This window comes from Anomaloglossus baeobatrachus, chromosome 6 (assembly GCF_048569485.1).
Source record: "Anomaloglossus baeobatrachus isolate aAnoBae1 chromosome 6, aAnoBae1.hap1, whole genome shotgun sequence".
Lineage (NCBI taxonomy): Eukaryota > Metazoa > Chordata > Amphibia > Anura > Aromobatidae > Anomaloglossus > Anomaloglossus baeobatrachus.
This window is the reverse complement of record NC_134358.1, coordinates 308,277,324-308,290,690: the sequence shown is the minus strand read 5'-3', so window position 1 is coordinate 308,290,690 and position 13,367 is coordinate 308,277,324. Positions and strand designations below refer to the sequence as shown.

Sequence of the window (13,367 nt, the reverse complement as noted above, 5' to 3'; positions counted from 1 at the left end):
AGCGACGTTGATCATTGACACGTCGTTCATTTTCATAATCTCGTTGGTCATTGTAGACGTAGGTTGTTCGTCGTTCCTGAGGCAGCACACATCGCTATGTGTGACACCCCGAGAACGACGAACAACACCGTACCTGCGTCCTCCGGCAACGAGTTGGGCATGACTTTCCTGCGGCTGCTCTCCGCCCCTCCACTTCAATTGGACGGCTGCCGTGTGACACCGTTGTGACGCCACACGAACCGCCCCCTTAGAAAAGAAGCTGTTCGCCGCCCACAGCGACGTCGTTAGGCAGGTGTGTGTGTCGGGGACTAGCAATATTGTGCTCCACGGGCAGCGATTTAACCATGACACACAAACGACGGGGGCGGGTGCTTTCACGAGCGACATTGCTAGCGATGTCGCTGCGTGTAAAGCAGCCTTTAGACATTGTCCACAAAGAGGGGATTTTTTAGGTGTTTTTGGAGCACAAATTGACTGAGCACAAACTGGGCAGAAATTCTCCAAACCCTCTTAAAATAATCAAAACTCCTCAAAAACTTGGCGGTTTTCCTCAGTTTTTGACCCAAAAACTGCATGCATATACCATTAAAATAATTAGTCTACTGATTATCAGCCATATGCTAAGGAAAATCAGTATCATTATTGTTATTACAACAAAGAAAAAATTTATCAAAATTGAAAAAGTATTTAAACACTATACGAATGTTTCCTAAAAAAGTATTCTTTAATGGCAAAATCAGGTTTTTGCTACCTTATCTGAGAGCAGCATGATGTAGACATACAAACTCTAAATCCAATGATGCAATGACGTAGCACTTAAGGCGGCGTTACACGCTACGATTTATCTGACGATATGTCGGCGGGGTCACGGTTTCCGTGACGCACATCCGGCATCGTTAGCGATGTCGTTGCATGTGACACCTACGTGCAACTCCAAACAATCGCAAATAGGTTGAAAATCGTTGATCGCTAAAACGTTAATTTTCAAAATATTGTTCGTCGTTTGGATCGCAGCAGACATATTGCTACGTTTGACACCCTGCCAACGACGAACAACATCCACACGACTGCCTTGGTCAAACAATATATCTTTGAACGATGTTGTGTCGTTTTTGAGATCGTTACGTGTGACCGCTAATAAACGACCTACGTGCGATCTCGGCAAATCGTAACTACGATCTGGGCGTGTCACATCGCTACTGGGATCGTCAGATAAATTGTAGTGTGTAGTTTACTGGGTGCAACAGTTGTTACACAATCAGAGCTTTTAGATTTACCAATGCAGCAGAGCTGAAAAAGCTGCCCCCACCCACATCAACCTAATCTATAGAGAGAGAGATGCTAATCAGAGGGGGAGAGAGCCTAGTTGGATTAGTGTAGTCGGGCCAATAAAAATCACAGATGAAAAAAACTCCTATATAAGTAAACAAGCAGCACACAGGCTAATAAATGACACATGCTTGAACTCTTTGTCAGCCTCCATCTCCTGCTTTAAATTACATAGCAAAAACCTGCAGACAGATTCCCTTTAAATGCTCAGACTTTCAAAGACGCCATATACTTAAAAGTAGTAACAAGTTCATTTTTTGTGTGTCTTTTACTAGGAAAATGCTCCATAATTTACAATAGAAGTTAATTGTAAGGCTACAAAGATGCCCGGAAAAAGCTTGGGTGACTTTTTCATTGTTATGTTAGCATTTTTGCTTTTAAATTAGCGCTACCATCTCCATCCTTATGTAAAGAAATTTTTAAAAAAAGTCAAGAAATTGACAGTAAAATGATGCTTCAAAATGAACAGAAACACATGATAAAATTAGATGTTTTAGGTTTTCAAATCTCTAGAACTCTTTAAAAACCATCATTTTTGACCTCTGGAAAAAGAGGAAATGTGAACATACTATTGATTTAATTTGTTTTTCATAAACCCATATTACACATGAAAATAAGCAACTCTGTAATATGTCTTATCATACAAATCTGCTTCTCTGCTAGAATTCATCAGACTTTATCAAAATTCTCAATTCTGAGGTAAAATCTGTATTCAGTGAAGTCTTTTCCATTACTGAGATAGGACGTGTCAGTTGGTGCTGATGATATTCTATGATAATGGTGGAGGGAGGAGCTAGAGGCAGAAGGAGGAGCTAGAGACAAAGGGAGCAGCCAGAGGCTGGGGAGGAGCCCTGCCCCCTTCTATCTCTTGTATCTGTATAGAATGTCAACAGTAATAACTGCTATCTCCTACCTCAGTAATGGAAAATACTTCACTGAATACAGATTTTACCTCAGAACTGAGACTTTTGATAATGACTGATCAAGTTTAGCAGCGAAAGAAGCAGATTTGTCTGAAAAGATATATTACAAAGTTGTTTATTTCATGTGTACTATTGATTTCTGAAATAAAAATTAAAAGAATGCTTACATTTTAACCCTTTTATGACCATGGACGTGCTAGTATGTCCTTCGTAGCCTCTCTCTGGTTACTGTGGTCTTTGGCGGCGAGTCCGCGGTATTCTCCGTAAATGGCTGCTGATCTGACTGTGCCTGTTAACCCCTTAGATCACACTGTCAAACACTGACAGTGGGATTAAAAGGGCCATGTCGGTGACAACGGTGTTCCCTGCCACCATCGGCGGCCCCATGACGCAATCACGGGGTAATAATGTGTTGTCATGGTAGTGCAGGGTCAGCTGAGGACCCCTGATGCTGCCATAACTCACTTCCTGTGTGAGTCGACAGATGAGACAGGAGATGAGAATTTCTTCTGATCAGAGCAATGCTGCTGTGATTACCAGAAATGCACAAGCAATCGGAATGTGCATTGATAAAGTCCCCTAAGGAGATGAGTAAAAAAAAAATAAAAAAGTTTTAAAAAATATGAAAAAATAAAAAACCCTAAAAGTTACCGGTGATCGCGGCTCATTCTCTGCCTGCAGATACAGCTTGCGGACATGTTCCATGATCACGCGCTGTGACTCAGATGTAGCAGAGCTGAGTCATCGTGGAACCTCGTGTGGATTACGGCAGACCTGCAGCGCCTGCGATTGGTTGCCATCAGACACTGTCACATACGCTGGGGGCATGTCTGACAGCAACTAATCACAGACACCAGGCACTCCTGTGGGCGGGGAAAGCAGTGCATATGGATTAGCCTAATGAGTGGCCCAGGAAGTGCAGGAGAGGCCACGGGAGCAGTGTACAGCCACACGGGAGCAGTGTACATTTGCGACGGAGCCTCAGTAAGAAACGCTTACTTCATTCTTATTTTCTTTATTTTTCCTTTATTTTTTTATTTCTCAAGTGCCGGATCCAGATCAAACAGCTTGAATCCAGGGCCGGGGTCCGACACCCTGGTACCTTTGAAACCGCGCGGAACTCGACTTTAGTCTGGGTCTGCCCATCACTACTTATAGGTATAGTCTTTTGTGGCTATGAATAAGAACCACCATTAATGTTTGAAAGTAATGTTTAAGCTATAATGTCTCTGGATTGTTTACTGTTTTGCCAATAAAAAATAGATTTTATGGAAGATTCAACACATGCTGGATAACCATTATTCATTTTGTAGTGTTTCCAATCCACAGTCCTTGCACCGAATACTACAAAATATGCACATATACTGATAAGCTGGGGATACTGTTGTTTGTTTCCATAGACCCAGTCATATATGATGGCTCTTATAATTCATGTATTTTTTATTGCAGAACAAGATTACTGTAAACTCTACTGTATTGCAGAAGGCTTTGATTTCTTTTTCTCCTTATCAAACAAAGTGAAAGATGGAACACGATGTTCTGAACACAGTAATAATGTCTGTATTGATGGTATTTGTGAGGTAAGAAGTGAAGGGAAAATGAGTAGAAAGGAGCGAACCCACAGATGTTTGACTTCGGTGGGTTGGGCAGGACTTAAAAAAAATAGTCCAGTTCGGAACTGGACTTGACCTGAACTTGACCCCAGATGCCAAACCCCATAGTAAATGGTGTTAGCAAAGTCTAGAGGGCTGCAAAATGGAGAAGCAAAATGGAGATTAAAGCAGTACAATTATATTTACTGAGTTTCCATGCTGCTGTCACACTGCCTCCGGATCCGCTCATTAAGCCTTATGAATATTCACTGCTTCCACCCTCTGTGATATCCTCTCTGATTGGTTACAGTGAGACTATCATTGTGCCAGCTATTGTGATTGGTTGCCCGCACACTAGCCGCCTGATTCCCCGAAGTGGACTGTAAAAATAAATAAATAATTGGAGAAAATGGTGTAGGGTCCCCTGTATTTTGATGCCCAGTGCAGATAAAGCAGATGGCTGGAGGCTGCAGCACCCAGCCTTGTGCATTATTTTGGCTGTGTGTCAAAATACATAGAACCCCATGTGGCTCTTTATATTATTTAAATAAATAATCTAAAATAAATGGTGTATGCACCCCCCAATTTTGATACTCAGCCAAGAAAAAGCAGACAGCTGGGAGCTGGTATTCTCAGGCTGCGAAGGTCCATGGTTATTGCACCCTCTCTAGCCTAAAAATAACCTCCCGCAGCCTCCCCTGGTGCTTGCACGGCTAATCCCAATTTCCCTGGAGCAGTGGCAATCAGGGTAATATAAGGGGTTAATGACAGTTGAGATCTGTCAAAATATCACAGAGTCGGGATCGTCGTGGAAGGTTGTGGTATGGATTACGTGGACCTGCAGGAATCTGTTAAGTTAATAAATAGGAGAGTGTTTTGTTTTTGTTTGTTTGTTTGTTTGTTTCTTTGTTTTTTTAATAATGGATTTTCCTCTGTGTTTTGTGTTTATTTCTTTTTACTTACACAATTAGGATTTGGGGAGTGTCATAGACCACTGCCTATACCCATTACTAACCTTGGGCTTGATGACAATTGTGATTTTTTTAACAAATCACCACTGTTCCAGGGCAATTGGGAGGAGCCGTGTAAAGATTGGCACACCTAATAGAATGTATTCTGGAAATCCTGCCTTTGACACTAAAACAGATTGTCTTTGCCCTGCAAGAGAGGAAAATAAATCTGCATTTTATGATACTTTTTTTTATATTAAGCCATTATTACTTGTATTTTTTAATTACACACCTACTATTTGATTATAATCATTAAATGTTGGGCTCTTGTCAAATGGTTATTCAGACATTGTTTCTCTGTCCATTTTAAGAGCAGACAAATGGACTTCATGTGCAAAAGAGATTATCTGTTTCATCAGACTTGCAAACAGAAAAAAGAGGCCCCATTATATTTGAATTCCGAACTTTTTCCAATATTTAGAAAATAAAAAATGTCGTTAATGTGGGACGTGACTTTCAAAGGCTGAAGTGGTTAAAAGAAGTTACAAAAGTTGGAAGATGTGCACTGCAAGTTGTTTCAACATTGCCATGTGTATGTTTATTACTTTTAAAAGGAAGGTGTCATAAAAAAAAATGCAACAACTGAAAAAATGTAAAGTATTAATGTTTTAATGATTTGTTTAAATATTATTTGTTTTTAATTGAGCAAAATATTAAAACAAAAAAATTAAAAGTTTGATATTTTCCACACTTAAACACTAGGGGGAGCAGCTCCTGAAATTCTGCTGCAGAGCTACTGTAGAACTAGCTCACATTACAGCTGCAGTAAAATTGGCACAATCTGCTCTCCTGTATGTGATGTCACCTCCCCCTCCCAATCTGTGTGTTTGCAATAGGATAAGAGAAGATGAAATGTAGGGACACAGTGCAGAGCCATTTTGTTGGTGACTGCAAAGTGATCCTAATGTCTAAAGTGTCACCAAGGACAGCTGCATAGTGCTTCAATGTATACTGCACTCCCCGCTGTATACCGCAGAGCATCGCTACTCCTGACATACACAGGGATAAATAGCCTGCAGAGCATCATTTCTCCTGACACATACACAGGGATATATAGCCTGCAGAGCATCGCTCCTCCTAACACATACACAGGGATATTTAGCCTGCAGTGTGTCACTTCTCCTGACACATACACAGGGGGATATATAGCCTTCAGAGCGTCGCTCCTCCTGACATACACAGGAATATATAGCCTGCAGAGCGTCGCTCTTCCTGACATATACATGTCAGGGCCGGGCGGTCGGGCAGACCCAGGAGGTGGATCCACTGGACCGAACTCCTAGATGGTAGGAAAGAGTCCGGCAGCTGGAACACTAGAAACAGCAGAACAGTCCTTGCACACGGGAATAGCGGAGAAGTCCCTGGGACCACGGAGTTATGGGTGGTGGTCCGGGTGACGCAGCTCAGGTTCGGAAGCCGAGATGATGTCAGGCGGGGTCCGGAACCTTGGGAGCAAGATGACGGGTCACCGCAGGGATCCGAGATGGTGCGGACTGTCAGGATAGCAGAAGGACAGCGTTCGGGGTTCAGGATACGGCAGACTGGATGGCGAGGCAAGCACGGCTCTACAAAGAGAGATAGGTGAGTACATGCACTGAAACACCAGGAGACCTGACTCCTAGCTTAGGGAACACGAAGATCAGGCCCCGCCCCCTTGGACAATACACCCCTTTATACCCTGTACCTGATTAGCCTCATTACCTGTTAATGGACGCTGGCCCTTTAAGAAAGGGTCAGTGACCGCGCGCGCGCCCTAATGCGCATGCGCGCAGCCCGGGTGCCAGAAGCCAGGGAAGGAGGCTGAGAAGAGGACGCAGGGGAGCCGGCCAGGGCCTGGGAAGCCGTCGGGCGCCGCGATCGGGGACCAGGGGGCCTGGGAAGGACGGGGACCGGAGGCTGGAGAGCGGGGAGCGTGGCAGGTGAGCCGGGGAGCGGGGCTGAGGACCCGGGGAGCGGAGCAGAGGACCCGGGGAGGGAAGCCAAGGACCCGGGGAGCGTGACAATACACAGGGATATATAGCCTGCAGAGCGTCGCTCCTCCTGTGTCATGTGTCAGGAGGAGCGACACTCTGCAGGCTATTCCTGTGTATGTGTCAGGAGTAGAGTTGAGCGCGGTTCGTGGTTCGTGGTTCTCCAGTTCGCGGCTCGAGTGATTTTGGGGCATGTTCTAGATCGAACTAGAACTCGAGCTTTTTGCAAAAGCTCGGTAGTTCTAGAAACGTTCGAGAACGGTTCTAGCAGCCAAAAAACAGCTAAATCATAGCTTGGTTTCTGCTGTAATAGTGTAAGTCACTCTGTGAATCAAACTATTATCACATTTCAGTGTATAGTGTGCGTGAACAGCGCCTTCAGATCACTGCTGTTTCTATAATGGCGATCGCCATTTTTTTTTTTTTTTTTTCTTGTCTTCCTTCCCTAAGCGCGCGCGTCTTGTGGGGCGGGCCAGCATGTCAGCCAATCCCAGACACACACACAGCTAAGTGGACTTTGAGCCAGAGAAGCAACGGCATGTGTGATAGGATCTGCATGTCACATGTCCCTGCATTATAAAACCGGACATTTTCTTCACGGACGCCATTATCTGCCTTCTGCGTCTTTGGTGTCAGACATCACTGTCGCAGCTCCGTCTTCCTGAGTCCTATAGCCGATACAGCTGTATGCGCTGCATACACAGCGTTAGACAGCTTAGGGAGAGCACTTTATAGCAGTCCTTTTAAGGGCTCCAACCGGCAGGGTCAGAGAGCCATAGGTGACAGGTCCTGCAAACAGCAACAGCGTCTGTGTAGCCCAGGTCAGGGATTTCCTACCTGCATTTCACCATTAGGAGGGAATAGAAAGGCAGGCTTCCATTCCTCTACCCAGAGCACCACAATCCTGCCACTGTACCCTCTTGTCCTCTGCACACTCCAACTGATAACTAAGCCATTATACTAGCAAACACTCAGTGTACCTAGTGGCATCCTATACGTGGCTATTGGACTTTGCTATAGTCCCACTAGTGCAAAGACATTTGCAGAGCGCGTCTGCCTGCATTGCACACTACAACTCATTCTAACCAAGCCATTATACTAGCAAACACTCAGTGTACCTAGTGGCATCCTATACGTGGCTATTGGACTTTGCTATAGTCCCACTAGTGCAAAGACATTTGCAGAGCGCGTCTGCCTGCATTGCACACTACAACTCATTCTAACCAAGCCATTATACTAGCAAACACTCAGTGTACCTAGTGGCATCCTATACGTGGCTATTGGACTTTGCTATAGTCCCACTAGTGCAAAGACATTTGCAGAGCGCGTCTGCCTGCATTGCACACTCCAACTCATTAAAACCAAGCCATTATACTAGCAAACACTCAGTGTACCTAGTGGCATCCTATACGTGGCTATTGGACTTTGCTATAGTCCCACTAGTGCAAAGACATTTGCATAGCGCGTCTGCCGGCATTGCACACTCAAACTCATTTTAACTAAGCCATTATACTAGCAAACACTCAGTGTACCTAGTGGCATCCTATACGTGGCTATTGGACTTTGCTATAGTCCCACTAGTGCAAAGACATTAGCAGAGCACATCTGCCTGCATTGCACACTACAACTCATTCTAACCAAGCCATTATACTAGCAAACACTCAGTGTACCTAGTGGCATCCTATACGTGGCTATTGGACTTTGCTATAGTCCCACTAGTGCAAAGACATTTGCATAGCGCGTCTGCCTGCATTGCACACTCAAACTCATTTTAACTAAGCCATTATACTAGCAAACACTCAGTGTACCTAGTGGCATCCTATACGTGGCTATTGGACTTTGCTATAGTCCCACTAGTGCAAAGACATTAGCAGAGCACATCTGCCTGCATTGCACACTACAACTCATTCTAACCAAGCCATTATACTAGCAAACACTCAGTGTACCTAGTGGCATCCTATACGTGGCTATTGGACTTTGCTATAGTCCCACTAGTGCAAAGACATTTGCAGAGCGCGTCTGCCTGCATTGCACACTCCAACTCATTAAAACCAAGCCATTATACTAGCAAACACTCAGTGTACCTAGTGGCATCCTATACGTGGCTATTGGACTTTGCTATAGTCCCACTAGTGCAAAGACATTTGCATAGCGCGTCTGCCTGCATTGCACACTCAAACTCATTTTAACTAAGCCATTATACTAGCAAACACTCAGTGTACCTAGTGGCATCCTATACGTGGCTATTGGACTTTGCTATAGTCCCACTAGTGCAAAGATATTAGCAGAGCACATCTGCCTGCATTGCACACTCCAACTTTTTTAAACTAAGCAATTTTACTAGCAAACACTCAGTGTACCTAGTGGCATCCTAAACGTGGCTATTGGACTTTGCTATAGTCCCACTAGTGCAAAGACATTTGCAGAGCACGTCTGCCTGCATTGCACACTACAACTCATTGTTACTAAGCCATTATACTAGCAAACACTCAGTGTACCTAGTTGTATCCTAAACGTGGCTATTGTACTTTTGTCAATTCACAGTATTGGAACGTTATTTGCAGCACGTCTGCCTGCATTGCACACTCAAACTTTTTTAAACTCAGCCATTTATAGTAGCAAACACTCAGTGTACCTAGTTGTATCCTAAACGTGGCTATTGTACTTTTGTCTATTCACAGTATTGGAACGATATTTGCAGCACGTCTGCCTGCATTGCACACTCTAACTTTTTTAAACTCAGCCATTATACTAGCAAACACTCAGTGTACCTAGTGGCATCCTATACGTGGCTATTGGACTTTGCTATAGTCCCACTAGTGCAAAGACATTAGCAGAGCACATCTGCCTGCATTGCACACTACAACTCATTCTAACCAAGCCATTATACTAGCAAACACTCAGTGTACCTAGTGGCATCCTATACGTGGCTATTGGACTTTGCTATAGTCCCACTAGTGCAAAGACATTTGCAGAGCGCGTCTGCCTGCATTGCACACTCCAACTCATTAAAACCAAGCCATTATACTAGCAAACACTCAGTGTACCTAGTGGCATCCTATACGTGGCTATTGGACTTTGCTATAGTCCCACTAGTGCAAAGACATTTGCATAGCGCGTCTGCCTGCATTGCACACTCAAACTCATTTTAACTAAGCCATTATACTAGCAAACACTCAGTGTACCTAGTGGCATCCTATACGTGGCTATTGGACTTTGCTATAGTCCCACTAGTGCAAAGATATTAGCAGAGCACATCTGCCTGCATTGCACACTCCAACTTTTTTAAACTAAGCAATTTTACTAGCAAACACTCAGTGTACCTAGTGGCATCCTAAACGTGGCTATTGGACTTTGCTATAGTCCCACTAGTGCAAAGACATTTGCAGAGCACGTCTGCCTGCATTGCACACTACAACTCATTGTTACTAAGCCATTATACTAGCAAACACTCAGTGTACCTAGTTGTATCCTAAACGTGGCTATTGTACTTTTGTCTATTCACAGTATTGGAACGATATTTGCAGCACGTCTGCCTGCATTGCACACTCTAACTTTTTTAAACTCAGCCATTTATAGTAGCAAACACTCAGTGTACCTAGTTGTATCCTAAACGTGGCTATTGTACTTTTGTCTATTCACAGTATTGGAACGATATTTGCAGCACGTCTGCCTGCATTGCACACTCTAACTTTTTTAAACTCAGCCATTATACTAGCAAACACTCAGTGTACCTAGTTGTATCCTAAACGTGGCTATTGTACTTTTGTCAATTCACAGTATTGGAACGTTATTTGCAGCACGTCTGCCTGCATTGCACACTCAAACTTTTTTAAACTCAGCCATTTATAGTAGCAAACACTCAGTGTACCTAGTTGTATCCTAAACGTGGCTATTGTACTTTTGTCAATTCACAGTATTGGAACGTTATTTGCAGCACGTCTGCCTGCATTGCACACTCTAACTTTTTTAAACTCAGCCATTATACTAGCAAACACTCAGTGTACCTAGTTGTATCCTAAACGTGGCTATTTTACTTTTGTCTATTCACAGTATTGGAACGATATTTGCAGCACGTCTGCCTGCATTGCACACTCTAACTTTTTTAAACTCAGCCATTATACTAGCAAACACTCACTGTACCTAGTTGTATCCTAAACGTGGCTATTGTACTTTTGTCAATTCACAGTATTGGAACGTTATTTGCAGCACGTCTGCCTGCATTGCACACTCAAACTTTTTTAAACTCAGCCATTTATAGTAGCAAACACTCAGTGTACCTAGTTGTATCCTAAACGTGGCTATTGTACTTTTGTCTATTCACAGTATTGGAACGTTATTTGCAGCACGTCTGCCTGCATTGCACACTCTAACTTTTTTAAACTCAGCCATTATACTAGCAAACACTCAGTGTACCTAGTTGTATCCTAAACGTGGCTATTGTACTTTTGTCAATTCACAGTATTGGAACGTTATTTGCAGCACGTCTGCCTGCATTGCACACTCAAACTTTTTTAAACTCAGCCATTTATAGTAGCAAACACTCAGTGTACCTAGTTGTATCCTAAACGTGGCTATTGTACTTTTGTCTATTCACAGTATTGGAACGATATTTGCAGCACGTCTGCCTGCATTGCACACTCTAACTTTTTTAAACTCAGCCATTATACTAGCAAACACTCAGTGTACCTAGTTGTATCCTAAACGTGGCTATTGTACTTTTGTCAATTCACAGTATTGGAACGTTATTTGCAGCACGTCTGCCTGCATTGCACACTCAAACTTTTTTAAACTCAGCCATTTATAGTAGCAAACACTCAGTGTACCTAGTTGTATCCTAAACGTGGCTATTGTACTTTTGTCAATTCACAGTATTGGAACGTTATTTGCAGCACGTCTGCCTGCATTGCACACTCAAACTTTTTTAAACTCAGCCATTTATAGTAGCAAACACTCAGTGTACCTAGTTGTATCCTAAACGTGGCTATTGTACTTTTGTCTATTCACAGTATTGGAACGTTATTTGCAGCACGTCTGCCTGCATTGCACACTCTAACTTTTTTAAACTCAGCCATTATACTAGCAAACACTCAGTGTACCTAGTTGTATCCTAAACGTGGCTATTTTACTTTTGTCTATTCACAGTATTGGAACGATATTTGCAGCACGTCTGCCTGCATTGCACACTCTAACTTTTTTAAACTCAGCCATTATACTAGCAAACACTCACTGTACCTAGTTGTATCCTAAACGTGGCTATTGTACTTTTGTCAATTCACAGTATTGGAACGTTATTTGCAGCACGTCTGCCTGCATTGCACACTCAAACTTTTTTAAACTCAGCCATTATACTAGCAAACACTCACTGTACCTAGTTGTATCCTAAACGTGGCTATTGTACTTTTGTCTATTCACACTACTGCAAATCTATGTGCAGCACCTCTGCATGACAACCTCGTGCTCTGTTTTTAATAAGCTATAATGATAGCACAAAATACTGCCATTTTGTGGCATCATAGAACTGGCTGTTGTATTCCATTAGTGCCCCACTGGTGACAAGCTATTTCTAGCACCTCTACATCACACCCTCATGCACATTTAGCTACGCTAATGTTATAGCAAACTCATGGAATTCATTGCTGCATTTCATAATTCGGAGGGATAGAAAGTCAGGCTTCCTTTAGCTTTTCCTTCTGTTCATAGACAGCATCTCCAAGACAAATTTCCCCTCCACGTCTAAGTGTGGAGAGGCAGCTAGTGCGCATGCGTGTGCCGATGTACCCCAGCTGCAGCATAATTACAGTGTTTCGCCTAGTGAGTATGCTCAGCCTGACTGTGCCATTCCTGACGCTAAGTCTTCATTTCGGGATACAGCGCATGCTCCCACACTAAGTGTGAAAAGCCTCTTTGCACAGGTGCTTGCATTCTGTGCCGGGTCTAAGTCCTGTTTTGTGCCTAGACACCATGCTAAAGCTGATAGTCTTTTTTCAGAGACTGTATTTCATGCTACTGAGCATGCTCAGGCACTTCCTGCATCAGAGACTAGGTCCGGTAATGAACTCTTTGGCCCTGGCCCTGATGTGGGGGTCCCATATAGACCACAGGGCATCAGGTGTCCTCCCAAATGGCTTGCAGAGGCCCACACCTATGACTTGTCACCGCATTATTGATGGTCAGACGATGACTGGTGAGGTGTTTGGGTCATGGCAGCCATGAGGTCATCATTGAAGTTGCGTTTCCAAATAGGACGCTAGTTATGCCACTCATGACGTGTCACTCTGCTTTTGTCTCCAGGAGGTGCATTGTGGTTCACCCTGGTTTGGGGCGGACCCAGGTTATAAAAGGGGCTGGAGCCAACAAGGAGGTGCGCAGTCTTCTATTATGCTCCGAAAGAGCACACCTCCATGTGTTGAACCCATTGCGGCTTTAGGCCAGAGGTAGGCAGGGATAGGGTGGTGGATGCAGGCCACCACCACAGTTGGTAACGCAGAACGGTTAAGACCAGCTCCTGTCCTAACAGTCCTGCTTGTGCAGCCCAGTGGC

The 13,367-nt window shown here is 43.7% G+C and overlaps 1 protein-coding gene across 1 annotated transcript in view; it reads left to right on the top strand.

The window, feature by feature from the left end:
• Nucleotides 1-13,367, top strand: part of ADAMTS16 (ADAM metallopeptidase with thrombospondin type 1 motif 16) — a 547,822-nt gene that overhangs the window by 392,101 nt on the left and 142,354 nt on the right. The window contains exon 14 of the mRNA XM_075314921.1: nucleotides 3,702-3,832. Within this exon, the coding sequence (XP_075171036.1) occupies nucleotides 3,702-3,832 (131 nt within the window). The remainder of the gene's footprint in view (nucleotides 1-3,701; nucleotides 3,833-13,367) is intronic.